Source organism: Solea senegalensis, linkage group LG21 (assembly GCF_019176455.1).
Source record: "Solea senegalensis isolate Sse05_10M linkage group LG21, IFAPA_SoseM_1, whole genome shotgun sequence".
Taxonomy (NCBI): domain Eukaryota; kingdom Metazoa; phylum Chordata; class Actinopteri; order Pleuronectiformes; family Soleidae; genus Solea; species Solea senegalensis.
Genome location: NC_058040.1, coordinates 11,863,274 through 11,889,185, shown reverse-complemented (window position 1 = coordinate 11,889,185; position 25,912 = coordinate 11,863,274). Strand labels below are relative to the sequence as shown.

General features: G+C 42.2%; 1 protein-coding gene across 3 annotated transcripts; it reads right to left on the bottom strand.

Moving 5' to 3' along the window:
* Positions 1–329: 329 nt before the first annotated feature.
* rc3h2 (ring finger and CCCH-type domains 2) lies at positions 330–25,912 on the bottom strand. 3 transcript variants are annotated; one of them, XM_044012141.1, is made up of 20 exons: positions 25,412–25,912; positions 17,177–17,499; positions 16,921–17,038; positions 16,259–16,492; positions 15,586–15,761; positions 14,573–14,773; positions 14,345–14,477; positions 13,798–13,916; positions 13,074–13,186; positions 12,447–12,767; positions 11,560–11,756; positions 11,162–11,475; positions 9,865–10,005; positions 8,359–8,502; positions 6,806–6,970; positions 6,448–6,712; positions 5,293–5,377; positions 4,599–4,806; positions 4,302–4,465; positions 330–2,918 (listed from the first exon to the last, which is right to left on the bottom strand). In XM_044012141.1, the coding sequence occupies exons 2-20, from the start codon at positions 17,405–17,407 to the stop codon at positions 2,771–2,773; spliced, it is 3,477 nt and encodes a 1,158-aa protein (XP_043868076.1). In that variant the 5' UTR covers positions 17,408–17,499; positions 25,412–25,912; the 3' UTR covers positions 330–2,770. The 3 variants fall into 3 exon arrangements, with proteins under 3 accessions (XP_043868076.1, XP_043868078.1, XP_043868077.1); XM_044012143.1 differs by having other exon boundaries at positions 11,162–11,472; XM_044012142.1 differs by lacking the exon at positions 25,412–25,912 and adding an exon at positions 20,104–20,594.

Sequence of the window (25,912 nt, the reverse complement as noted above, 5' to 3'; positions counted from 1 at the left end):
AGACAGACAAAGGATCTAGCCTCCTCCAATGGAAGAAAGCAGAACTACAAGAGAAGAGAGGCATCTTCCTCAACTTCTACAGAGCCTCTCCCTCTCTCTCTCTGCCTCAGAGTGTTCAGCTGAGGAATATGAAAATCTTTTTTAGGAAAACCTCAGGGATTGATTGTACTGTACTGTACATAACATGGCACTTTACACGACCTCAAAGGGTGAAGTTGTAAACAAACGTAGGGAGGGTGGGTGAGAGCGGGAAGCTGAGGCAAACTTCATGAACTCCTTCCATTTCGCCTTTTTAACGTGGGACGTCAACATCAAGCCACATTGAATTGTTCAGCCCCGTTTTTTTTTTTTTCACTTTGGAAGATAAGACAGAAAACCCCAAAAGAGGGTTCATTTTGGTAACTCAAAAAAAAAAAAAAACGCCCAGCCATCCTTTAAAAATGGAATTTAAGTTATAACTAGAGGGGACGGACATAGTATCTGATTAAGAGACGGGAACAGTAAAGTCATTCTCACGCAACATCTCATAAGATTTAGAACAGGTGTAAACAAAGTGTAAACAAACTCAGTGAAGCCTCCATGACTCGAAATGTATAGGTGGCTTGATATGTCATGCGAAAGGCATTACGATTAATCCGCACACAACGAGATGCCCCTCATGTCTATAAAAGTGAGTGAGGCAAGGCTGGTCTGTGTGGAAATCACCTACACTATACTGCACATAGAATTACAGTGAGTTAGACTTTGGTGGCTTACAGTGCACTGACCACAGCACATCTGATGAGAAGCAAATGTAGAAAAACATTAGACAAGGTCATCAGAAATTCTCTCTCTCTCTCTCTCTGCTGTGAACTGAAACAGTAACAAAATGTCCTGATGCAAAAAAAAAACACCGCCCGACAGACAACTTCACAGAAGTTAGCGCAACGCATAAAACAAGACAAAACGTTTCAAAATAAAATATAGCACGAACACACAGGAAGTGGTTTGTAGGCTTTTAAAATTGTGCAGAAAATGTGTCATACTTTAAATGTGTATGTGTTCAGTTTCTGAGATCATTGTTGTGTTTCAGGCGACACCTTTGAAATAAGACAGGTGTGTCTGTCAGTGGACATATTATGTCACTGCATGTTGAGTTGAATACAACAATAAGGAGAGAAAGGCCACTGTTTTGCATGTGTGAATGACAAATTTGCTCCACTTGCATTGCAACTAACAATAATTGATAATAAATAAAAACTGATTCTATATCCTCGACTAATCAATTAGGCGTTTGGTCCACAAGATGTCAGAAAATGTAAAAAAAAAATGTTGATTATGATTATCTATTTGTTCACGGACTTGAAAAAATTGAGTTTAAACTGTTGTTTTTTTTGTCACGTGGAGCAAAGCAACGAGAGGAATCCTCGTACTGACACATCGCCGGTGACTAATCCAGTAATCGATAAGTCTTTTCACAGCTGCATCCCTAAGGTTTTTGCAGGATGAGTCAATTAAAAGAGTATATCGAGGGTAATCATATTATGGATTATAAAAAAACCAACAACCCTCACCCGTTGTGACCTTGAGTGATGAAAGATCGTTAACAAATCCAGTCCATGACTGTGTCACTGTTCTCTGTGGTCTTGTGACAGTCAAGGGAATTCAGAGGTCAACGTTTAAAAGATCATATGACTTATAAAAGACTGAGGCTGTGTTGTCAGCACAGTGAAAACCTCTGTTGTCTGTAAGGTTTTCTTCTATTTTTATTGGGGGGATTGAGCGGCCTTTGAAATTGTGTTATCAGTGTTATAATCTGAGTGTGACAATCGCTATTCTTTGACGAAACGCTTACAAAAAAATGTGTTCAGCAGTGACACAAAACCATGGGGTCTGACCAATCTGTGACATTTAAAGAGACAGAAATACAGAAGAGAGCAATTGTTTTATATTATTATTAAAAAAAAGAGGGCTTTATAATTTTGGGGGAAAAAATAAATAAGTGCTATTATTAAGTCAAGCCACAGTTAAATATTCACTTTGTTACATAGTTAATAGGAGATACTGATATAGTACTAACTGCTCTATTGTTAATGCAAGGATGAATAATGAATTATCAGTGCTGAATAACATACATATACCTAAATTACTGCCTTTGCGCGAGTATTTACGGATTGCATTGTTAAAATTTGCTATTTCAATTTGAAAATATTGTAGCTGTTCAGCTGTAATAAATACAAAGTTTGTATAAAGTTGTTTTTTTTTGTTATTGGGGACAGCTAGGAGGGGCTTGATTATAAATGCGTTAGAAATGATTCATTATCAGCGGAATCCTACAGTAAACTTACAAAAATAACACGGTTGAAGAAACCTTTACTTAGTCTAATGCCATCAGCTGCATGGAGTCAGGAGGACGACACTAATAATGCGGTGGAGATGATAAACATGGCCATGGTTTGTAAACTACAAATATGGACAAGTTCATCATCTATAATACAGGTGGATTAATGTATGTATTTACGAGGCATTTACAGTGGCATTTATTAGTCAATTCTCTGGAATTTTAAAGAGAAAATCACCACTCGGCAGCAAGGAGTGTGTGTGTATGTTTTCTCTTGCCACTTGTGGTCTGACTGTTCAGCCATTATCTAGTCAAGTTTTACCTAGGCATATGATTGACATATATGAAGGCTGGAATTAAAATCATATTCCCTTTAAAAAAAGGATCAAGTTGTGGACAAGAAGCTCCGCCTCAGCACGACACGGGTCATTGTCTGACTCGGTGTCCACATTAGCTTCCATTGAGCAGCATCTCTGTTCCGTGGGTCTCTGGACAAGCCCGGGTGGAAGTGTCCCCCAGTTGAGGCGGTCCAGTCCGCAGCACCAGCTTACCGACGCCCAGACCCCCTGAGACCAAGCCTCCAGGGGACAGGGACTTTCTGGAAAACAGAAAAGTGGGGTGGGGGGAAAAAGAGGGAAACATTAGTATGTGCAAATCTCCTGTACACAACCAATCAGCTCATCATACCTGTCACTTTCATGTGGAATCATGGCATTTGGGGAGTCTGCTCCTGTTTGCCAGATCTGGGCCACTGAATCTCCATGTCAGCCAAAAGTGAGCCAGAATAAACTGAATTCTCAGGTTAAATGTGTTGCATTATATTGGTGCTTTTCCACTATCCAGTACTGGCACGACGTGCCGCGGTTTGTTTCGTTTTCCAGTACTTCATAGTACCTCCCAAATGTGGGTGGTGTCATCAAAGCACTGCTGCATGAAAGTGCCGTGGCGTCGCTTTATACGTGACACATACAAACAAGCATACATTAGACTCAGTTAATTAAAAAGATTTGTTCACAGAATTGTTCAGTACTTCCTGCATGACCGCAGAGCACAGACTCCGTCCGACACAGTCACTGAACTGAAATACGGCAAAACGGGTTGTTTTCCTTGCTGTATTTTGGAGATTAATGGATGTTTTGGGGATTTTTAAAGTCTTTTTAACTGATCTACAGTCCAGCATTGCTCTGTTTGATTCTTGTGTCGGATGTCGTGCTCACGACTCTTCCTAAATCCAGTGCTGACACTCTGACCAACCAACAAGAGCAGTTACTAAAAAAAAAAAATACCAGGTATCACTAATGGAAAAGCAAAACAAAACGTGCCGAGTCGAGCCGTGTTGGAACTTGGTAGTTGAAAAGCGCAACATGTGGGTCACTTGTAAGCTCACATACAAATTAGCCAGTATTACATTTGCCATATCTTTACCAAAGGTTTCCAACATTTGTATTATAAGATATTCGGGCCATATTTATATTATTAATAACATGGCCCACTTGAGGGTGACATCCAGATTACATATTTTTTAGATCAGTTTTGAAAATCTAGATTTTATATAGATTTTTATCTGGTTTGAAATGAGATTTCTGCACGTGTCTCTGTCTAAATGCAAAAAATGAATTCTTAATGTAACACAACAAAGACATCAAAATCAGAAATGGGAGTGTCACACCACTCACTGTGACTGCAGCACGGATATTGTAAGATATGTACAGAGCACCAGTCGCACAGGAAAAACCCAGTGCCAGTGATTTTACTGCACAATTGTTTAGAGAGTGCTCTACCACAAAACACGGGCAGACCTGTATCGTTACCAGAGCAACCCATACAAACAGGCTGGTTATGCCTGAACACACAAATCTAATTTGGTCACTTGCAATTAACAATGCCGACAGTCTGCCTGCCAGAAAAAGCCCGATTCGCCTTCGTATTAACCACAGTCTTAGAGACATCCTGTGAGGCAGTGGTTGCCATGGTGACTCACCTGAAAGCCATCTTTTTCAGCAGATGAGCATCCATCTTCTCTGTCAAAGGGCCCTCTGTTTGAGGATGCTCCTCTACCGGGGATGAGAGGAGGGGGGAGGAGCAGGGAGGTGGAAGGAGGCGGGAAGAATCCTGAGACTGTGGAGTAACCAGGTCTAAAAGCTCCTGGAAGGCAAAGATGATGAGATAGGGAGATGAATGAGAGCTTAGTTTGCACTTGAATGTTATGCGTTTACACAAATCTTTGATCTAAAATGTCCAAATAAAGCTTGAAGGGACACGATCAACATACACAGACCTGAGGTTTGATCTCCTGGTGGTCTGAATCCTCCATGTCCAGAGCGCACAGCTCGAGCTCAATGTCTCGGTCTGGGTCGGATTGGCTCTCGACCCGATCCTGATCCTGGATGTAGGTGGTCTGATGGGCTTTCAGATCAGAGACAGCTTTCTCTCCGCCGCTTATGGAAGTGCGACGGCCGTGAAGCTCTGATGCACAAAGCTGCTCACTGAAAACACAAATACACAACCACACAAATGTAGTCTTATGAGCCAGTTTGTGAAACAAAAAATACAATATTTATGTCATAAAAAAGGAACAAGGATATTACGCAAATGACGATAATATGCATTAATGGCGTGGTAGTCGGTGCAAACGTGTCACTACAATATTGACAACCAACGTGGTGATTAAAAAGTGTGACAGCAAATACGTTAACAACAGATACGTCAGAGCAGATGACTTTCCTGACTCCTCTCCTGGCCGCCCAGTGTATTCTTTTTTTTTACCCACCAGCTAGTGGTGCTATTTTTAGTCTGACCACTAAGAGGAAATGACTGCTGCACAATGAGATAGGGGAGGGATGAGAGAGAGTGGGAGTGAGTGCAAATCAGATATATGACTCTATACGGAGCATACAATATTCAACAATGTAAGCTCAACAACGCGTGAGACCGAACAGTAAACGACTACTGTAGGAACAGATGCAACGCACCTCTCTAGGAAACTGGAGTGACTGGAGGAGTCGGATCCTCTGGAGCTCCACCTGAAGTCACTGTGATCCAAGTGTGGGTTGTAATCTGTGACGGACAAAAGATTTAAGCATTGTATTGTACACATGATGTTGGAAGCACAATTTTCATGCAGTTAAAATTGAGGCCCTTTTCTCATGATATTAGGGAAAACTTGAATTTTGCTTTGATGACTCGCGATAAATGAATAAATATTGAAGTCAGGGTGCTCGAAATGGAAAAAATAATAATCCTCATGATGGTCATTGACTTGAACTTGAAACAAATTGAATTTATTGCACATATAAAAGTGGCTTTGAACATGAATATTAAAAGAACCTTTTAAATTTACCTTAAAATAACTATAAATTATTGTATAATGTATATATATCTCACAATGTATAACTCACGGTGCTTGATTAAATCTGAATGAGTGTGTTCTATCTGGCGGGACAGGATGTCAGACACCGTTAACGACGTTAAAAGTGTTATTTTCAGAATAAAAGCCCCCGTTTTGTAATAAGTGTTTGTTTTGATTATTTTGTTTTTGAACTCATTTGGGGCATAATCGTTGCAATTAATTGCACAGACTCATATTACAGTATGTAGTGTTGATGTCTTTTTTTGCTTTACGGCTAACAAAGAACCAGACCGCTCCCTAAAAACATGTATGGATTGGATTCTATGGCTGTAAATTTGACATTGAAAACGTGCACTGGTGATTATTGTCTGTGATTGGACAGTCGTTCCCCAGATGTTTAGTATAATGACAATAGGGCTGCTTTCTGGTAGTTTTTGAATTTTCTAGATATGACAAACGGTCTAGGAGTTATGGTAATGATAAGTACGCTACCAAATCCTGTTGGTAGGATGGTAACCGAAGGTTTAAATGTAAACATAATCCAAATCCAAATGTAATCTCTCTCACTGCAATTGTCTGACAAACTCTCTTCAAGTAATTTGTGTTACAGTTTGAAAGGGGTTAAAAGTAATGTACTTAAAAAAGGTTGTATGGCTTTAAGGTCTTGGCAATCTAGATTTATTGTAGTTCAAGCAGCACATATCTTTTGCGCATATTGATGTTGATATGATAATACATTATTAGTATATTGTGGAGTCCTACTTTTATGCGTCCTTACCTTTAAAGTTGATGGGTGTGGTGCTGGCACTTCTCTGGCAGGCAGTGGCTTGGACCGGGTCAGTGGTGTGGTAGCCCGTGCGTGACGCCCTGGATATAGCGCCCCACTTGGAGATAATGGGCCCCTCACTGAAGGGAATGATCGGATCCTCGTCTTTCATGCGGCGGTAGTGGTCGAGCGAATGCAGCCACCGCTTCCCAACACTACTACTGCCAACGCCGCCGCTGCCGCCGCCTCCTCCTCTGCCGCCGTTACTGTCCAACTCCTGCATGAGGAAGAACATGGACGCTGTTTCGCAAAAAGAGCAGAAATCCAAACACTGGCACAGACGGGGATACTTCAGGAGTGTGTGTCTCACCGAGTGCTCGGCGCAGGAGTGGGTAGAAGTATGCGTGAGTGTTTCGGACTCAAAGGGACTGAGGCAGGGGCCGATGCTTCCACAGGACCACGGGGAGTAGTGCGCTAAGCTTTCCTCGCCTCTGAACCTGCAGCCGACACACTGACCTCCGCTGCTCTCCAGATGCTGAAACAGAGGCAGTGTTTGAAAATTGTCAAAATGTCATCCTGTGTGTGGGGAGTTGTGTTGCTACATCCAGACTGCCAAAAGGCCATGATGGTCTGTGAACGTCCAGTTGCCTAAGACTTTTCACTTCTCATCCAAAAGGTTTCTTCAGTTCAGATTTTTCTGTCCCCAGGTTTATAAACCCTTGGTGGCACCTTGGGGTCATTAACATAACAATCATGTGAGTTGTTCCCTGAACAGAGAGAAAATGATAGATACAGTGGGCGCGAGAGGAGGAATGTGTCACAACAACACTCCTCCACTTAGAGCACAAAGCAGAAATCACTACAATAACAAATCGTAGCTGCAACAAAACGCCACTGGTGCACTCTTTATCTTACAACACCGTGGTGACAAGGTCTTCAGTGCCACCTACTGCTTACCTCTGTGAACTAACTCAACTCAACCAATCATCGTCTCTGGCTCAGACCTAACCCTACATAAATGGACGCAATGTCACAATTGATTAAATGAGTTACACATAAGGTGTTTTGTTCAACCCTGTGTTGCGTTCTATTTGCATTTTTAGCTTATTTTTAAAGTTAAAACAGGGCTTTAAACTCTTGTCTCTAAGCCTTTTCCTATTTTATTCCACCCTGTGTTGTATTTTACTGTTTTATTTGCATCCTTTGTTTTTTATTTCAAAGTTAAAACAGTTCAGACTTGTCCTTTTCATTCCTTATATTTATTGTGTTTTATTTTTGTATTTGCCTTTTACATTTTGTTTTCTTGTGAAGCACATTGAGCAGCAACCCTTGTATGAAAGGAGCTATACAAATAAAGTTCATTATTATTATTGTTATTATAAGGTTTTGTTGTTTGTTTGTGCGTCAGCATTCGAATGATACTTCAACACTTCTTGGCCCTGTTGTTTGTTTTAATAAGAACATCATTTTAAAAAGTGGACATCATTTGGAAAAACATGTCTAACATTGTGTAGAACAAAGCTTCACTCATGTGAAAGCCTGAGTCACTGCTTGTTTAAGTCTGTCCTCTCGCTTCCTCTCTCACTCTCTCTCACACTCACCCACTTCTGCACACATGCCACAATTGTGCACTGCTACGATATCTTCCTCCACAGTTGCTAAGCAACTATCTCCCACTTAAATAGCATTGGACACAGTTGAAATGCAAGGTTTTTGGAATAGTTGGAATTAAATCCAACATGTTTCATAAACTATAAAATGCGTAAAGGATCGATTCCCTCACAGTTTCAGGAGGCTGCGGTGACGGACGTAATGAAGTGGTCATGGTGAATTTTGAATTGTATTATTAAGCACATGAAATCTCTTTAAAATGCTGTTTGTTTGTTTGAGGGTGTACAGTATGTATGTTAGCTGCCGTTCTACCTCGGATCCAAAATCAATGGTGAAGATGGGGGAGGACTGCGAGGGTCTGGTGGTGTTGTGATGGTGATGATGATGATGGTGCGCCCACTGTTCCTGCTTCCTCCTGAACAGATCCTCGTAGCCTAGAGGAACACGACCGTAATCCTGAGCAGGGCAAAGAAAGAAAAAAGATAAGAAGGGAGAAGAGAAAACAAATTTATTATCATAATTTTTTCATGATGTGTTAATTGACAATAATGCAAATATTAGTTTGTACCGTACAGTACGTGACAACTGGCATAAATGTATACAAATGTTTTAGTTTAATGAATGAATTGGCAACTATTTTGATTATCAATTCATTGTTTTGAGTGCTATTCTTTTTTTTATTTTAATAATTACAACACGTTTTCCAAATTTTCTGCTTCTTAAATGTGATTTCTTACTGGTTTCTTGGCTCCAAAACAAAGAAATTGTTAAAACTGAATAATAAATAAGACATTTCAGAACATCATCATTTCCAGATTTGGGTAAAAAACCAGATCAACATCTTTTGAAATTTTTTTGACATCTTGTGGACCAAACTATAAATCAATCGATCAATCAAGAAAATAAATCGATTATGAAAATAACTGTAAATTGCAGCCCTATTTTAGTTGTCTCTATTTTCTCTTTTTTTTCTGTGGAAAGATATTAAAACAGCCGAATGACTCCCTGGGAGGATATGAGGGTGGAAACAATAAAAACACCTGTGTGACATAGTGTCATAGTATAAGCACGTAAACTCTTAAAATATAGACGTCTTACCGCAATATGGTGAACTGTACATACTTTGTAGATTACATATTTCTATTACTATTACTCCTGCCATTTCTCCAGGCTTTAGACACATTAAAGACATAAAACCTTAACAGCCATTCCATTCTGTCACCCTTCTTCCCGCCCATATGTTCAGTGTGTTGACTTTATTAAAAGATTTCTATCTCAGTTAATGTGGTGTGTGCGCTCACACACAGACACACACAACCAGCCACACTGGAAAACGCTCTGTATACGATGATGTGACAAGTGAGTGGGGAAGACAGAGATGTATTTGGGTGAGAAGTGGGAGGATTACAGTGGAGGCTGGAGCTTACATACAGTACTGCAGCTCTGTGGCTGGCAGCAAAGGTAGAGGTGGTGATGATGTGTGGGTGTAAGAAGACGAGAGAAAGTGAAGGAAAGTAAATGTTGCTGAGAATAAAATGTGCTCAGTATGAAAACGGGCTGGCATCAATTAATGCACGCTGGATGTTACCCAAGAGAATGTGCCATGACATTAACAAACAACAGAAGTTAAATAACTTCAATAAAATTATCCTCAGCACCTCAGTAACTTTTAATGAGAGCGCTTTAAATAGAACGTCACTAAACCAAATGGGAGAAACTTAAGACTAGTACAAGCCGGTTAGTGGAGTTTTTAATAAACATGTGAATATAGATGACTATAGATGTGCTGCTTATTGCGATATACATTGTTCCACATACCCTGTGCAGCGCTGCACGGTGCTCCGCTGCAGAGCAGTAGTTGCTGTCTAGAGAGTTGAATCTCTCCCTGAGTGGAGGCTGGTAGGAATGCAGCACCTCTGGAGGCAGTGAGTTACTCCTGGCATCCTCTCTGTGGTACAGCTGTAAGGGAAAAATTGTCACGATTATCAATAAAGTTGCAACTTTGACTCTCAAAGTGTGGGGCACGCCACCCTGGAGGGAACAGCGACATTACAGGGGTGGCTGTGAGTCACATTGGATGTGACCCAGTTGAGTTTCTGGTCTATTTTCTGCGTATTCTGTGAGTGGTTCTTTTTTTAAACAGCACATTTATAAGCGGGCATATAAATAGGTATAAAAATGAGAGGATTCAATTACCCCAATTTTCCAATCCTAAAAAACAAGGCATATTGGAAAAACAACAATAAAAATTATATTTTAACAAAAAATGCACCCATTTTGCCACATATTTGGAGAAGGGTGTAGCTGCAGGCTTGTAGGCAGTAGGTTTAATCCTGTAGAATTAGGCCCCTGAGCGAATTACACTTACACAACGAACAATGGACAATCACAGTGGTGTACTTAGTGAGTTAATTTGTTCAAAATTAGATATACATTTTGGTCATGTTCATGTAGCAGCACAAGAGTGTGTAACATTATTGATAACAATGAAAATACTGATATTAAGGGCACTTATGTCAATGGAAATTTGAGCTAACATTAGCCTAAATATTAACGTTAGCTTGCAGCCCTTAAGGGAATACTTAAACTTGTGCTTCCCAACCTCAGTTTCCAGTGAGTTGAGAAATATCTTCATTCTTTTCTTTGTTACGTGTCCACCAGTGACACTTGGTCCTCTTAGCTTAACTGTTTTTGCATTCTGGGAATGAGGTCCCGTCCCCCTACGGAATTAGCGTTGCAGTGTCACTGTTAAATGCCCACTGGTGGGCATGTAACAAAAAAAAGAATGAATATATTTCTTGACAACTGAGGTTGGGAAGCACAATTTTTCAAAAATACTACCCCTATTTTAGTAATATAAAGCTTAAAGCAAATCGGTGAAGTATTCCTTTAATTCTGCAATGGGCTTAATCCTGCGGGCATAAACCTACTGCCTTCGGGCTGTAGGACGTAGTAGGTTGGACCAACAGTTGGACAGAAACCTGGTGAAAACACCATTAAAACATTTGAAACAATGACGACAACATCACGTAAAAATAAAACGTCCTCATTTTATTTTTGTTTTTTTCCATCCACAGCCTGGACACAGTTTGATGATCAGTAACAGACGACTCACCTGAGGCCTCCATACTCTTCTGCTGTCATACAGAGGAGCATAGACCCCGTGAGCTGGTGCCAGAGGTCCGTACTGAGGCTGTCCCGGGTGCGGATGGAAGCTAGGGCCCATTCGATCTCGAGGCGGGTGTGGTGGGTACACTGAGGAGGAAGAGGACGAGGGCGGGTGTGGTGTTTGAGGATCATTGGCGTAGGAAGTCGGTGGCGGGCCCATGGAAGGTGGCAGAGAGGATTCTGGGACGTTGGACGATCTGAGGAAGCGAGCCATGCAGGGTTTGTGAGGAGGGTGGAAAGTGGATGGATAATAAGAACCTGCTGGAGAGGAGAAGGAAGAGGTAGTATTTTCCCCAAGACGACACTTTTAACAAATGCAAACTTTTATTGAAGAACTTGACTCACAGGTTGGCGGATAATGGGCCGTGTCATAGTCAGAGTGCTGATAGAACAGCTCCGATGCCTGCGAATGATGCGGTGCGCGCAGCATGAACTGACCATGTTTGGGCATGGGAGCACCACCATCACCCTGTCCAACTGTGGTCAGGGGAGATGATGCTGAGGAGTGGCTGATGGGAGTCCTGGGAGGAGAGATGGGCTTCCTGATATAAAGAGAAAGATAAGCACATAATTAGACTAGAAAATAAAAGGTAAGATCTTTCGTGAATGTCAGTAATTATTAGACAGTGGACCTTTAAAGGTACCGTAGACAGAATGTGTCTACTAAACACACAGAGATGAAAAAACTTTCACTCTCCCATTCACATCTTCACAGTCAATCTAGAGTTCTGCTACCCAGGCCAGGGGCTCCCCTTGGCGGACACAAGTCTGACATGGCCCCCCTCATTCTGGAGTGATCAGGTAATTGCACACTTATAAAAAAAAAGTAAATATAATTGATTAATGACACATGCACATGCATGCAACAATGGATGAGAGTGTCGTCATCCAGAGCTAAATCTCACTCACAAATACACAGTAACCGCCTCCAGTAAAACCACATCTTATCTTATCTTATCTACTGCTTCAATACTGAGTCGTCTCACAAATATCACAATTTCTCTGTGGTAGTTGGTGACACATGCAAAATGGTATTTGTGTTCATGCGTGCCATTTGAGAGGACAGTTGTATTCAGATGCAAGACACTTCCTATCTGTAATTAATCAGATTTGGATCAGATGTAAACAATGTGGCTGGCAACCTGAACATAGACTGGCTCATTTATGAGAATGTTATTGAAAAAAAATAAACTGAACCACGCATGCAAATTCACAAGCATGACTAATCTCACTGTTCTGTGGACGCCGCTGTGGTTCGGTTGGTGCCAGATGTCCCGTTAGACCCGTTGGCCCCGCTGGATCCATTTGGCACAGCTCTCTTCATTTCCTCCATCATGTCTGCCCCTCTGGAGATGAGCTGGGGGTGAGTCAGGCCAGGAACTCCCTCTGCCAGGGCGGTTGTATTCTCCACTGTGCCTTTGAGCCCCGACCCCACTCCCACCGTCACATCTGTGTGAATGCTGCCCTCCATGGTGAACGTTTTACCCATCACCCCGGGTGCCAACGGAAATGCTCGGCCCACGCTGCTGCTCTTCTTGTTCCTCAGTCTAAATCTGTACAGCAAAGGAACAATAATGAGGGAATGATTATGGTGCACTGTGTGTGTGCACGCATTGATACTGCGATATTATTATCACAAAGCACCTCTTGTGAATAAATATGTGAGTAGATTAATAAAAAATTTAATTAAAAAGGAGGGTGGGGAGGCTGTTACAGGCATAAACAAATCATAACATCAAAACAACACGAGCAGACTGACTGTATTCTAACATTATAGCGGCATTTATATATAGCGGAGTCCCGTGTCTTAAATGCTGTGAAAGTTGAGTTTATTTTAGGTTTTCTGAAGGCTCACTCACTTCTCCAGCTCATCCTGTGTGTGTGCGAAAGTGCAGTTGGTTCCTCGGGGACAGCCGCCCTGTTGACGAAGGTCTCGGCACATGCTTGTCTTATACTTGCTGTTGGCCTGAGGCTGCAAAGCCCACGGATACAATACATTACGAGTAAAGTTAAACCGTGTTCCGTTCCTCCTAAATCCTGGAGTTTTACTGGAGTAAATTTACATGTACATACAGCCCATAGTTCATATTTAATTTGGGTTTGGATGAACACTTTATCATAGCAACTGGTCAGTAAAAAAAAGTGTGAATTCATGTCATGATGTCGATTAGTGTGTTAAGACTAGCGAATTGTATCCATGACGACTCCAATATCTGTTGGCAGATGATTACAAGTCATTACAATAGTACACAAGTCAACGCCAAACCAAGAGGGGTCAGCAGGCTACAATAGACAGGTGGCAAATATCATAAAACTAAATCATACATGAGCAGAGACTTTACACTGTAAATAGAGAATAGATATTAACATTTTTCCTTGGAAAGATTGACCAAACTTGGCATACATACAGGTCCACTTCCTCCTGCATAGGAGGCAAATGGTCCTGATGGTGACTAAATATTAATTTCCAAAGAAATAATTATTTTTTTTAAATAAGATTTTAGCTTATATTTATATTTTTGCATATATAATTACTAATATTTATGAAAAACATCTTTTCCACCATGCAAATACGCAGTGTACCTGTGGAGTGTCGTGGCTCTTCTTGCTGAAGTTCTGTATGAATTCCACCAGTCCGTGCACCACCAGCTTCACAGCCAGCATCACACTCTCCAGCTCCTCCCATGATGGTGCTGGGGCATCTGCACACAACAACAACAACAACAACAACGCTGTCTGTTTGTTTGAGCTTCTTATAACGAGGTCTGAAATAGGCAGGTAGTTGTAAACCTAGGGATAATACTTTGGTGCATATTCCCTCAAACTACCAACTAAGATGATCACAATTTTATTGATCCATAAGCCTGGAAGGCAACCTCAAAAAAGGAAATGCTTGAGTGTCATCGTATTTCACAGCTCAGAGGTATCAAACACCCCCCTTCAGTGCTTTGATTAATAAAGTGAAAGACCAAAGAAGAAAGTGTGGTTCTAATCTCTGTTTCTTGCATAATAACCACCTTGTCTGCCTATTTTCTCATTAGACTTTGTGGAACGTGGACAAAGCAAGAGTTAATCATTGAGACTCATTTTGTATTCATTCAGCTGAATGAGTTTTAACACAGCGAGGTACCTGGATTGTGGTCAATGTTGGCGAGCAGCTCTAAGTGCGGTCTGAGGCTGGTGAGGTTGGCCGGGTCTCCCGTCCTCTGCAGAACGATTGTCAGTTCCTGAACGCTCTTCGCAAAAGACTCTGGAGACTGCAACTAAAGCGAGAGAGAGAGACACAGAGAGGAGAGTCAGTGCCTGTGCTTCTCTTCCCCAGAGGCTCGTTATGCTCATCATTTCAATATAATTATACCTTGTCAATGATGGACTGCATGTGTGACTTATGGACCAGGTCGCCGTACAGCAGCGACGACCACTGCTCCGGCGAGATCCGCAGGCCCGCCTCCATGGCGATGTGGACGATCTGGGCGTCGTGTTCCCTCCTGAGAGCCTCGTATGTACGGAACTCTTCCTTCAGCTGCATCAGTGAAGAGTCCTCGTCGCGCTTAGTCACCTGAGAGCCAGGAGTGGGCAGAAAGAAACAAAAAAAAAAGGAGAGAGTATGATTTGAGAGCAGGACAAGTGAAATCACTCACTACAATGCAGACATATGTAGTAGATTTCGACTGTGTTTGGTGTCTTCAGACCAACAAAACTCAAACTCAGATCAGATAAAGGGATTTTCCCTTTCTCAGAATCTGCCCTATGAGTAATCATCATAAGACACCAGCGCACAATTGGATTTCATAATCGTTTAATCTCTCGCTGCCCTCCATCCATCCTCTAGGAAACCTCTGTCGGTGGGGGTTTGGTTTCTATTCCTGCGCTTTCTTTTTTATCTTGCTCCGTATCTGTGCACAGTCTGTCTCTGTCAGTCACGCTGGGGCAACGAGGGGCAAATATAGACCGCCGTTACGTCACGAGCAGATAGCAGGCATTTCTGCCCGACCAGCCATGTCTGTCATCAAATGACAGCCACAGAAGTGCACACACTCTTTAATAATGGGATCACTCTTTGTTTTAATTGTTTTGTAACAGCAAAACTGAGGTTCTTTGTGTGGGTGACAGCGGCACAGTGGTGGAGCTTTGGTGGTCCTCCTTCAACTCTAAGCTTGTGGGTTTGATTCTCAGCCCCGCTCTTACTTGTGCGTCCGACGTGTTGGCAAGACACTCAACCCCAAGTTGCTCCTGATGGCTGTGCCAGCTGAGACAGATATAGCGCACATAGAGATCTTTGACAGGTTGTCAAGACGAGAAAAAACATTTAATATTTTATGTGTGTGCACATATTTAACATTGTTTAAGGCTCTGCTGTGTGTTCATTACCTTGAAGCAGGAGGCCCTGTAGAGGAGCTGCACCACATGGCCTATGCTGGTTTTGGAGGCCTGTGGGAACCGGGCTTCCAGCTTCTGGACTACGAACAGAACCAACACCTTCCTGGAGAGAGCTGACCCGTCCTCCAGAGCGAGTAGAACCAGCTTCAGCGCATCTTCTTGCATAGCTGACGAGGAACAGATGATGTTTGATGATGGGACAGATCGAATGACAGGAAGAGGAGAGGATGGTGGGGGTTAAAATGGAGGAGAAGGAGCCGTACGGAAGGAACCAAAGAAAACACATTCAGATACAGTAGAGTACAAACAGTGTTTTACATTTCTCAACATGTCGAGAATCAGGTGTCCTCAGACTTTCAAATGAACTCATTCTGTTATCACGATGAGAAACATTTTCCCAGTCAGAATCTGCCCTATGAGTAATCATCACAGGACACCGCCAGTGCCAGCTCCATCCATCGGTTGGATACAGCTACACAGTCATTTACGCTGGCATTTAAACTCAATTCAAACTTCGGGACTTAAGCCCATTTTCATCAAATGCACAGTTTTTTTTTTAACTTACTTGATTAACAGTCAAGTAAAATCTGGTGCATGAGCACACCGGACTTCAGCTAGCTTCACTGGATCTGGAATTATCAAATTGGGAAATCGAGACACTCACCAGGTCCCAGGAACTGACACCCCCGTGCCCTCACTGCTGCCCACAGGTTGGCAGAGAGCTGCTGCGGGTTCTGATGCTGCAGAATGAGCTCGGTCACAGTTCGCTCCCCCAGCGAGCGGCCTGCCCTCACCGCCCGCACACGGCCCTCCTCCTCCACCAGCTGGCAGTTCACCAAAGTCACCAGCTTCCTTTGCATAGGCCGACTAAGCACGCTGGGACTCAGAGCCGCCACACCTGCAGGAGGTGATAAAGACCTCTGTGGTAAAACTCTGGAGCTTAAAAGTCACTTTTAATTAGGCTGATTTGAAAATAATAAACCAAAAAATAAACTGATTCCACCAAGCCAAATGGAAAGGTAGTACAGTAAACCTAAGTATCCAGCTTTGTAGGTGGATTTAATGGCATCATTTTAAAATTAACTTCCCACAAATGTGTGAATGACGACAGCATGTTAATAGCCAAGAACAAATGATTATGATGATGATGATGGTCGAGGCAGCTGCACAAAAAAAACAACTAAAAATGACTCTCATCCGCTTCCGCAGAGGGTTGAATATTCCTTCAATAGCAGAGTACAGAGTACAGAGGTTTTCAAGTTGCATAGCCAAATAAAAGCTTAATTCGCTCGCACAGATCTTAAATTCACATATAGTGTACGTTACCTTTTGCTCCACTGATAGGTTTTAGGTAGAGAGCCAGCTCTTCTACACACAGCCTGCACACTTCATAGTGCTCCACCTCTGCTGCACAAGTCAGGCTCACAGGCTGCACATCTGGAACCTGGAAAATTGATAGTGATGAATATTTTCCCGTTTCTTTGCTCCGTATAACAAAGAAACGATTCAAAATGAATCATTTTGTTATGTGGACAAAACAAGACATTCGAGTACAACAAGTACTTTTAACCCCGTGACTCACCTGAGCTCCAACCAGCTGTAGGAGGGCGCAGTTGACCGGCAGCAGGTCGATATCTGTGCTGATGGGCGTCTGATCAAAGGGGCAGGCTTTGCGGTGCAGTTTGTGGAGGCAGGTCTTACACACCGTGTGCGAGCAGCCCAGGCTGATGGGCTGGTGGCCGCTGCTGTCAAACTCATTGTAGCAGATGGGACAGGACAGGAACTCGGTCCACTGGGCCGCCTGCACTGGCATCCTGTCACCGCACCACTGAGGGGGGCGTCGCCGAGCTCAGGGGGAATGCATGTCAACGAGCCCCAACAACAGCTCCTGCTTGCCGACCGTCTCTGTGAGGGAACGGGATATAATGATGTTTAGTGATTCACGTGTCAAGATCTACCCGGGACTGGATGCTGGTATATAAATAATGTAAGACAGTAATTATGACAGTTGAAAGTAAGACACAAGGAAATACAGATTTTTAGCCAGTTAACATAAGCTTTACCTAATTAAATCTATGTATGTTAAGTCTACAATATGTTGAGAATATGTTTGGTGCTTTATTTTATCACTAGACAGCCTTTTATGACCAAAAATGTACATTTTTAACTGCTCACTCTCCCCCGAACCAAAGTCCATAGAGAAAATCAGCGTTTTTGTGTGTGTGAGGACACAGGAGCTGCCAGTATAATGTTGCCTCATTTGTTAAATTTGCGTCACTCTTACTGCCGGAAGACGTAGTGCGTTAACAACTCCTGTGTTCAGGTGTGGACACAGCACTGTCAGTCAGCACTGATTATGTGTCAGTTTTTATGTAGTCACACTTCAAAAAAACCTAATCTGTCCCTTAAATAAAACACTTAAATGTCCCGACATTTTGATTAACTATAATTTATGACTGTTTGTAGCTCGTGTTGTTTTAACACAAGCCGGGGGCGTATTAAACACTATTTTTTATTGTACCTGTCCGTTGCCATCACATTAACCCCACAAATGAACGGCGCCGCAATTATTTTGTCATTTATAAGAAGAAGCAGAGTCACGGTGCCTCGTGGCAATTGTGGAGCTCCATCATGTGTAATAAGCATTTAGCCGAGAGTGCGGGCTTCTCTCTCTCTCGCCATAAAAGCAAAAGTCATAAACCTATTCAAGTAATAAAAGTGCTCTGTCTTCTCTGTGCCTTAAAAGTGTAGTTGCCAAATTTGAGTTGAGTTTTGATAAGCGCTGACAGTATCTGAAGGTCGAGACATAATACCTGTAACAAGGAAACCGTGTGGGCCAGTTCAGTGTGCATGTCAAACCCTCCTAGTCATATTTTGTGGCCAAAGTTTACTGCATTGGTGTCGGCTCAATTCTATTTTATTGTATCCAATACAATAGTGAATTTCCTCCAATAGTGTATGAATCTTTGAGTCTATTCTGTTACTGGGACAGTTGTGCAGCTTTTACTGCCTGAACACGTTGAGTAAAAGCATTTACGTCATATTTAAGGTTTATCTAACTCATCAGATGCAACATTTGTCTTCTTCTGATATCAAATCCGCTGATTTTGGTTATTAGAGACCAATAACAAGTAACTTAGTATCGCATCAGCTCATCCCAGCGCCATTCTACAATACATGATATGATCTGAATAAAGCACCACCACCTGTATAAGGAAGAGCTGTTAACACTGTACAACGTGCATTTAAATGTCCAATTTTTAACCCTTTAACACCTATGCCTAAGTGTCAGTCTGGATTATTTCTTATTATTATCTTATTTAACCATAAAAGGACCAGAGAAAGTCCTGTAACTAAGTGCTTTTGCCCATTTTTCCAGAATAACTTCCAATATCTGGCAGTTATTTACAATTTACTGCATGTAAAAGAAGAAAAACAAGAAGGTTTACTCAGAAAAACACTGCAGTTGCACATGTACAACAGATTTTGCGTGTTAAATGTGAAATTTGAACAGCATAAATCACATTTACAATAACATTTGTTTGAGTCTTTGTCTCTCAATGTGCAAAACCAGGCAAAAAAAGGAAAGTATGTACAGGTGTTCTTCCAACTCTCTCCTCTCTGGCGACAAAGACGCCGATTCTCCGGCTTCCTGAAACAGCACAAGTGAAATTACCGTGATAACCACGCGTTGGCTTTGACGCGCAACTTCTCAGCTCTCAGAAACCTTTGGACTTTTTCCTGATAGCACAAAACGTCGCGTAACTACGGTGATGCAAAGTGCGCATGTGCGAACGTGTCGTCTAAAAGGACTTACCCAGGCCCTTTAATATTTAATAATCACTTTATTTTTCATATTTTCGAGTATTTATAATGCATGCTTCCCATTTAATACCCTTTCTTATTACTTTTGGTTTCCCTGTACTGAACTGGCACAAGATCATCTTATCTTACAATATTTTTCCAAACCACTTCAATCTCACAAGTCACAGCGTCCTGCAAACTGTGTTCCTTTTTAGGGAGGGGACTTATTTAAAAGCAGGAAATGCTCCACCTCTTACATAACAGTACTGTAGCGACAATATAACAGGAGGATATTTTTTTGAAACTCATTTCACAGCCTCTGGTTGCTATTTGATGTATCATCCCATTAACCAGGGGGCAAAAATCTCACATGGAAACAGGCAAACACACAGGGTTACTCATCTTCCAGCTCAATCGCACAAACAACACAGCCTTCAGACTCTGAACACCTGTTGCCTTTACAGTCTCTTACATCTGTTCAAAGTGCTCACCACAAGCAACAGCTGGAGCCCACGCACAACAGGTGCCATAAAAACACTGACATTATTTATTCAAATGGGTTTAGCGAGACACTGTGCCTGAGCAAATGAACAAAAACATGCACATGTATCTGTCGAGAGTACAGAGCAAACCCATTAAACAAAATAAGGACATGAAAGTGAACGATAAAATACGATAAAATCACACCACCACTTTTACTTTTACCTTCCAAACCTGCGGCACACAGTGCCCGCGTTGCTTCGTTGGTCGCGAGGTCATATTTCCTTCTGCCTCAAGCCCAGATATCACCACAAACTACTGAACCACCACACCGTCTGTGAGGGAAGAGTGGCGAGGGGAAGTTTGGAGACAAAGGAGGTGGGGAGTTTTATCTTGGCACGTGAGCCTGGATAAAAGCCCCCCACCCCCACTTCCTCTGTGCACTTGCAGATTAGGGATTGGTGGTGCAAATTCTGAGGGCAACTGTTTGTCGAGCCACCTGTTCCTGCAACTGCTCCACCGTGTTCAACAGAATCTCTGACAGGGTATCAGATGCCCGACCTATGGGCTCACACTTTCACCTCCTCCCCCACAGCTCTGTCTCCGTCTATGCACACATACAAGTACTGTGTATATATACAGTGTAGTCTTGTATAACGTACCTAAAAGGGATACTTGTGTCTGGTAAAGATACTTTACCAGACACATGGTAGTTTAAGTCACTTTTTAAGTCTTAAAGTCTATGACATTTACTGCACTTAAAAGTAATTTTCTGATGTAAAATGTATTTAAGTTTTAGAAGTAAAAGTATATTAAAAAGTGAGGAGGTATGATTGAGCCATAGTAGCTCAGTGGAAGGACGAGTTCCACTGGAAGGTCGTGGGTTCAATTTCTCGCTCGCCTCGCCTGTATGTGTCCTTGAGCAAGACACTTAACCCCATGTTGCAGCATGTGAATGGCTGAATGGGTGAAAACTGGAGTGTGAAGCAGTTCATCAAGACTAGAAAAGCTCTATATAGATACAGACCAACTCTTCTTCTTCTGATTTTATTTGGTAGTAACGAGTAACAAAGATAGTTAGAGGAAATGGAGTAAAAGTTGCTAGAAATATGAATTAAAAAGTACACATACAGGAATTTTGTAGGTAAGTACCGTAACAAAGTAACCGATTTCTTGAAACAATTCAAGTCTTCAAGATTCATACGGTCACAACTAAATTTGATTTGCAGTTCAATTCTATTTGATATGTGCTAGCTCTGAAGAAATTTTTCATAGACCTAATGATGCTACAAATTGTACAAAATGGATCTTAAAGTCCAGCAGAAGGCGCTGTAAGCAGAGCTTTGGCCTTCATTCATGCCCGCTTTGTTAATCAGAAGAAGACAACAGTGGTGTTCTGTTGTTTCGCTGTGAGAATGGAGAACAAAACTGTCCTGTTGAGTGTCTGAAAAGGGGTTATTTGTCACATGACACTATCGTGGTCAAGTCTCACGTGATACTCTCCTGAGATGTGTGAAGAGCAATCCAGTGATTTAATGAATCAATATTGAATCTTTCAAATGAGGACTTTTTTGAGCACAGCCCTGGGGAGAAAAGACGAAGATGTAAAAACTGCTCCCACAATTGGATCAGTGTGGCAGTAATGTGACACACAAGAAGCCCCACAGTCGTGAATAAGTGTAGCCTTGTGACTGGGAGAGAGGCGGCTGGGTGTGTTGTATTATTACAGCAGACCTCAACTTCCTCATGAGGCTCCTCTTCAATTTAGGAGGAAATCGATCCTATGATGAGCTCAGTTTTTGTATTTTTATTTAACATTTATTTGTTTGCACCTGCGGTTCAAACACACCACAGCGTCGAGGAAGGCGCGGTGTGTTCCGTGTGTCCACTTTCAAGAGCATAACATCCCTGAAAAATCTGTGGGCCGTTTTGCAGACGGGCAGCGTATTGCTGCGTTAGCCTGTTGAGCCACCCACTCCGCGGAGAGGAGGATGAGGAGTACATTGTGTCTTTACAGCCAACAGTTGGCAAGTTATCATCTGGCTCAGGACACTCAGTCCTCACTTGGCCACCTCCGCGTGGGGGGGGGGGTTAGAGTTCCCTTTAGCATGTCTCAGACAGAAAGACAAAGAAAGAGTTTATACTTTCAAATCGTTTTCAGGAATTGGCTTAGTTTAAGACAAAATTAAGAATCACATTCTTTCACATTCACGCCTCTCAGTGTGAATGCTCGGCCTGCTTCAATCAGATTTAGTTCGCATCACTCTTAGCAAGGCACTGAATGTCACCTTCAGAAACCAGTGACAGGGTTAGGGTGACCTTTGTTTTCTTTCCTGCGATATATTGATTATCACAGAATCCTTGTATCGTGATATTATTGGTATCGCGTATCGTAGTGTGATCCCACTAATTGCAAAGTTGGCACAAAACATTGCAAGATATAATATACTAGTCTCTTCTGTTGTTCAGTTTTCCTCATCTGACCGACAGCGGTGATTATTTGGAGGGCAGGATGACGCCCTGTCATTTTTCTGCATCAGTGTTCGAAAGCCAAGCCACAAACATTGGTCGGCCTTTGTTGTTAGCAAGGCAACTCATATAAAACGTACATGCAAATTTAATTTGATCAATTACAATACAAAAAAAATCCCCTTTGTCTGCAGTTTGAACATAATGCTAGTCAATGGGAGGCTTATAGAGGTGGCACACACCCACTCCACATGCAGGATTATGTCAGAGTTGGAGTAAGAGCTACAGTTAGGGTACGACATGTGGCAATGAAGGATGGATGAATATGGTTGCTATGGCCTCCTCTCAAAGTTTATACTGTGTTACCTTCTCTGTTGCGTTCTCGGGGGAATAAGGTCTGTTCTTGTGCTGTGCCGTGACATTTAACTGTCACTTTGAAACTCCTACTCAAGTCTTACTGCAGTAGACTGAGCCTCAGCATCTGTGCGCGGGACCACTGCAATCAGTGTGCAGAGAAGGAGGCCGACGGGTCTGTGAAAAGTCGATTTTTTTTGGGCCAATTTAAGGTATATACTAAAAAAAGAAACCTAGTGAGGTGTTCAATGAGTTTCACAAGCACACAAGCCACAGCTTTATCAAGGCCGAGAGGGACTGGCTATATTTATAATTCATACTATTTCTAGTTTTAAGAAAATAATGACATAAAAAAAAAAACTAGATCCCATTCACACACGTATTCACAACATACTTTCTGACACACACGCTCAATATAGAGTAATAGTATTTCAGGGTTTACAGGTGTGAGGAGCCAGGGATTGAACTGCAGACTACTTTGTCAATGATGAACGATTAAATAAAAGCCAAAAAACAGATCAATACAATACAGTACAGTACAATATTACTACAATAAGGGCCGCACAAATAATTGTTTTCAGTTAAAAATGGGAAAAAAGGCCACAATTTATTCAGAAATTGTGCCTTAAATGAATGACATTTCTATTTTAAAGTCAGAGATCGTTGACAACAACAACGGTTGAGTTTATATTTTACAATTTCTAATTCTTATGTACTACTTTTGTGATAGTTCTATACCAATATGAAAATAACATCATATATGTCGTATATCGCATGATGATGCTGTGTTTTGATTTAATTAAAATGGTGAATATTGAACAGAAACCTGACTTAAATATTAATATCCCAAATCAAAGCGCAATATCTGTCAATAACATCACAATTAGATACGTTTTCCTCAAATCCTTCAGCCCTGTTTATAAAACAGGAACACAAGTGCAGGGTACAAACACACAAAAAGAGATAACAAATGCATGTACAAATATCATTAAGACACACGCACACACTCACTCACCACAGAGCATGAGCTGGAGTAATCTGAGCTCCCTCTCACCATCCCATAGATCCCAGAATTAGAACATTTCATGAGGCAAGTGTGTGTGTGTGTGTGAACCTGATACGAAGCCTGTCGAGGGGAACATGTGCAGTGTCTGTTTACACAGTTGCATTATTATGGGGACTTGTGTGTGTGTCTTTTAAGGACACAAACAAAAAAGCATGTTCTAAAGTCAGGGTGTAGCAGCAATTATGATCACGGTTAGAGCAAGTCTGCAGGAAATTAATGCAATGAAGTGTTAATATCCTCTGAAGTCGCGTAGATGTGACGGACGTACACTTTTAGATCTCGGAGGTAAAGATGGTTGTCACTAGTCCAAAAGTGTTTGAGTGACATGTTCAAATGTCCTCCTCCCCTACCAGCGTGAGCTACAACTATCTTGACAATAAGCAAATTACACGGCTTGAAACAAAGGCTTCTGGGAACAACAAAGGTTGTCATGAACAACACTGAAACTTCCCACACACGCTGAAATACAGTATGATCAGTCTGAAGTCAAGCGAGCTTCGGTAAGACTAACACGAATCGCAGCTGTATCTTTGCAGATGTGGCGCGAGGATACACAGCAGCAGATTGAAAGGAATGGAATCATGTTTGTGTTTTGTAAGAGCAAAAATTCTATACTTCCTATTTCTCTATAGGCAAAGGAAGCTGCACTTCTCAGCTGTGTAGAGTGTCACCACGGCAAACACATTAATGAAGAAGACACTGAGAACTCACTGTGAGTGCAGGTGCAAAAAAAGGTGGCTATAGTAGATATTTGGAGATTGTTGTTCCATTATTGATTACAGGATTACAACTGTGGTATTACTACTTGTTTACGAGAGTACAGTGGGGCTTTTGTAGGTCTGTGTGATCATTTATTCATCACGCCTGTAGTCACAGTGTGTGTGGGAGGCAGGGTAAACATGCAGCTCACACCATACTACTGTACATTCTGTAACATCATAGAGTATATACTGGATAATAATCCACTAGGATGCTTGTTAGATGTGTTTGCAGCACGGTGTCATCTCTGTGAACCACTGGGTTGTTGCAGCCTCGGATTATTGGATAACGTGTCAACACTGTATCAGGTTACTTGTAGTTGCACATCAGCAGGTTACAGAGGAACCTCCACTATGACAGACTGCTGCTGCTGCTGCTGCTGCACACTTTAACTTTATGATACCAGTGCTGCAACACCTGAGCTAAAGCTACACTGCTGGTTAATCACCAATCACCAAAGTGAAAGTCAACAATCAGAGTGCAGTTGGACGCAGCACCAGTCAGTGTCTTTCCACCATTTCAGGAGCATGGATCCCAGTTTTCACAGTGCATTTTGGAAGCATGCAATTGGTGCCTGAACTCTTTCTAGAATGCATTCGCAGCTGAGGCCCATCATTTCACCACGACCTGCCTATTTGGGATCATAGTCCAACAGCACCAGTTGCTGTAATGTGGTGATGAGATTGTAGCCTAACAGTCCCAGATCTAAATGATGTAATTTGTGAAATCTGTAGCTGCAAAAAAAAGAAGAAAAAAAGGAAGTGGGATTGTCAGCCAAAGGAAACAAAACCAAGTAAGCAGCTATAAAATGTCACATAAGAAACAGAAAATCCCTATTGGAAGAGCAGGGAGAAAGTGGTGCGCACCTCTGGAGAAGTCACTTACCTCACGCACAACACTGGAGCACCGGGGTAAAAACATTCATCATAGACGTGCACAGGAGCGCATCAAAAATAATAATCACGGAGGGGGGAAAGAAATTCTTCATGAGATATAAAAGCAGCGCAGCAGGAAGTCCAGGGAGCCTGGTGTTGGATGGAGAGTAATGTGACAGTGCATTTCACCGCATTTAGACTCCAGTCTCCGGGTTTGGTCCTCTGCGCCTCTATGCTACGTGACGGACACGCTCACTCAGGTACAGTGAGCCTGAGCCACACACCCTCGTCTTGACAAACCAGAGATGAGAGGAGATGGTCGTATCGCTCCGCCGGTGATGGAGCCTGAACTGCGCACCAGGCTGCACACACACACACACACACACATAGAGGCGGAGAAGTGCCGCAGCTGCGGCTGCACGGTTTTACGCACCGTGCACGCTCTGTCCGAGGCGCGGTTGAGTTTATGTTGTTGTTTTTTTGCGAGAAACAAAAACACATATGAGCGAAT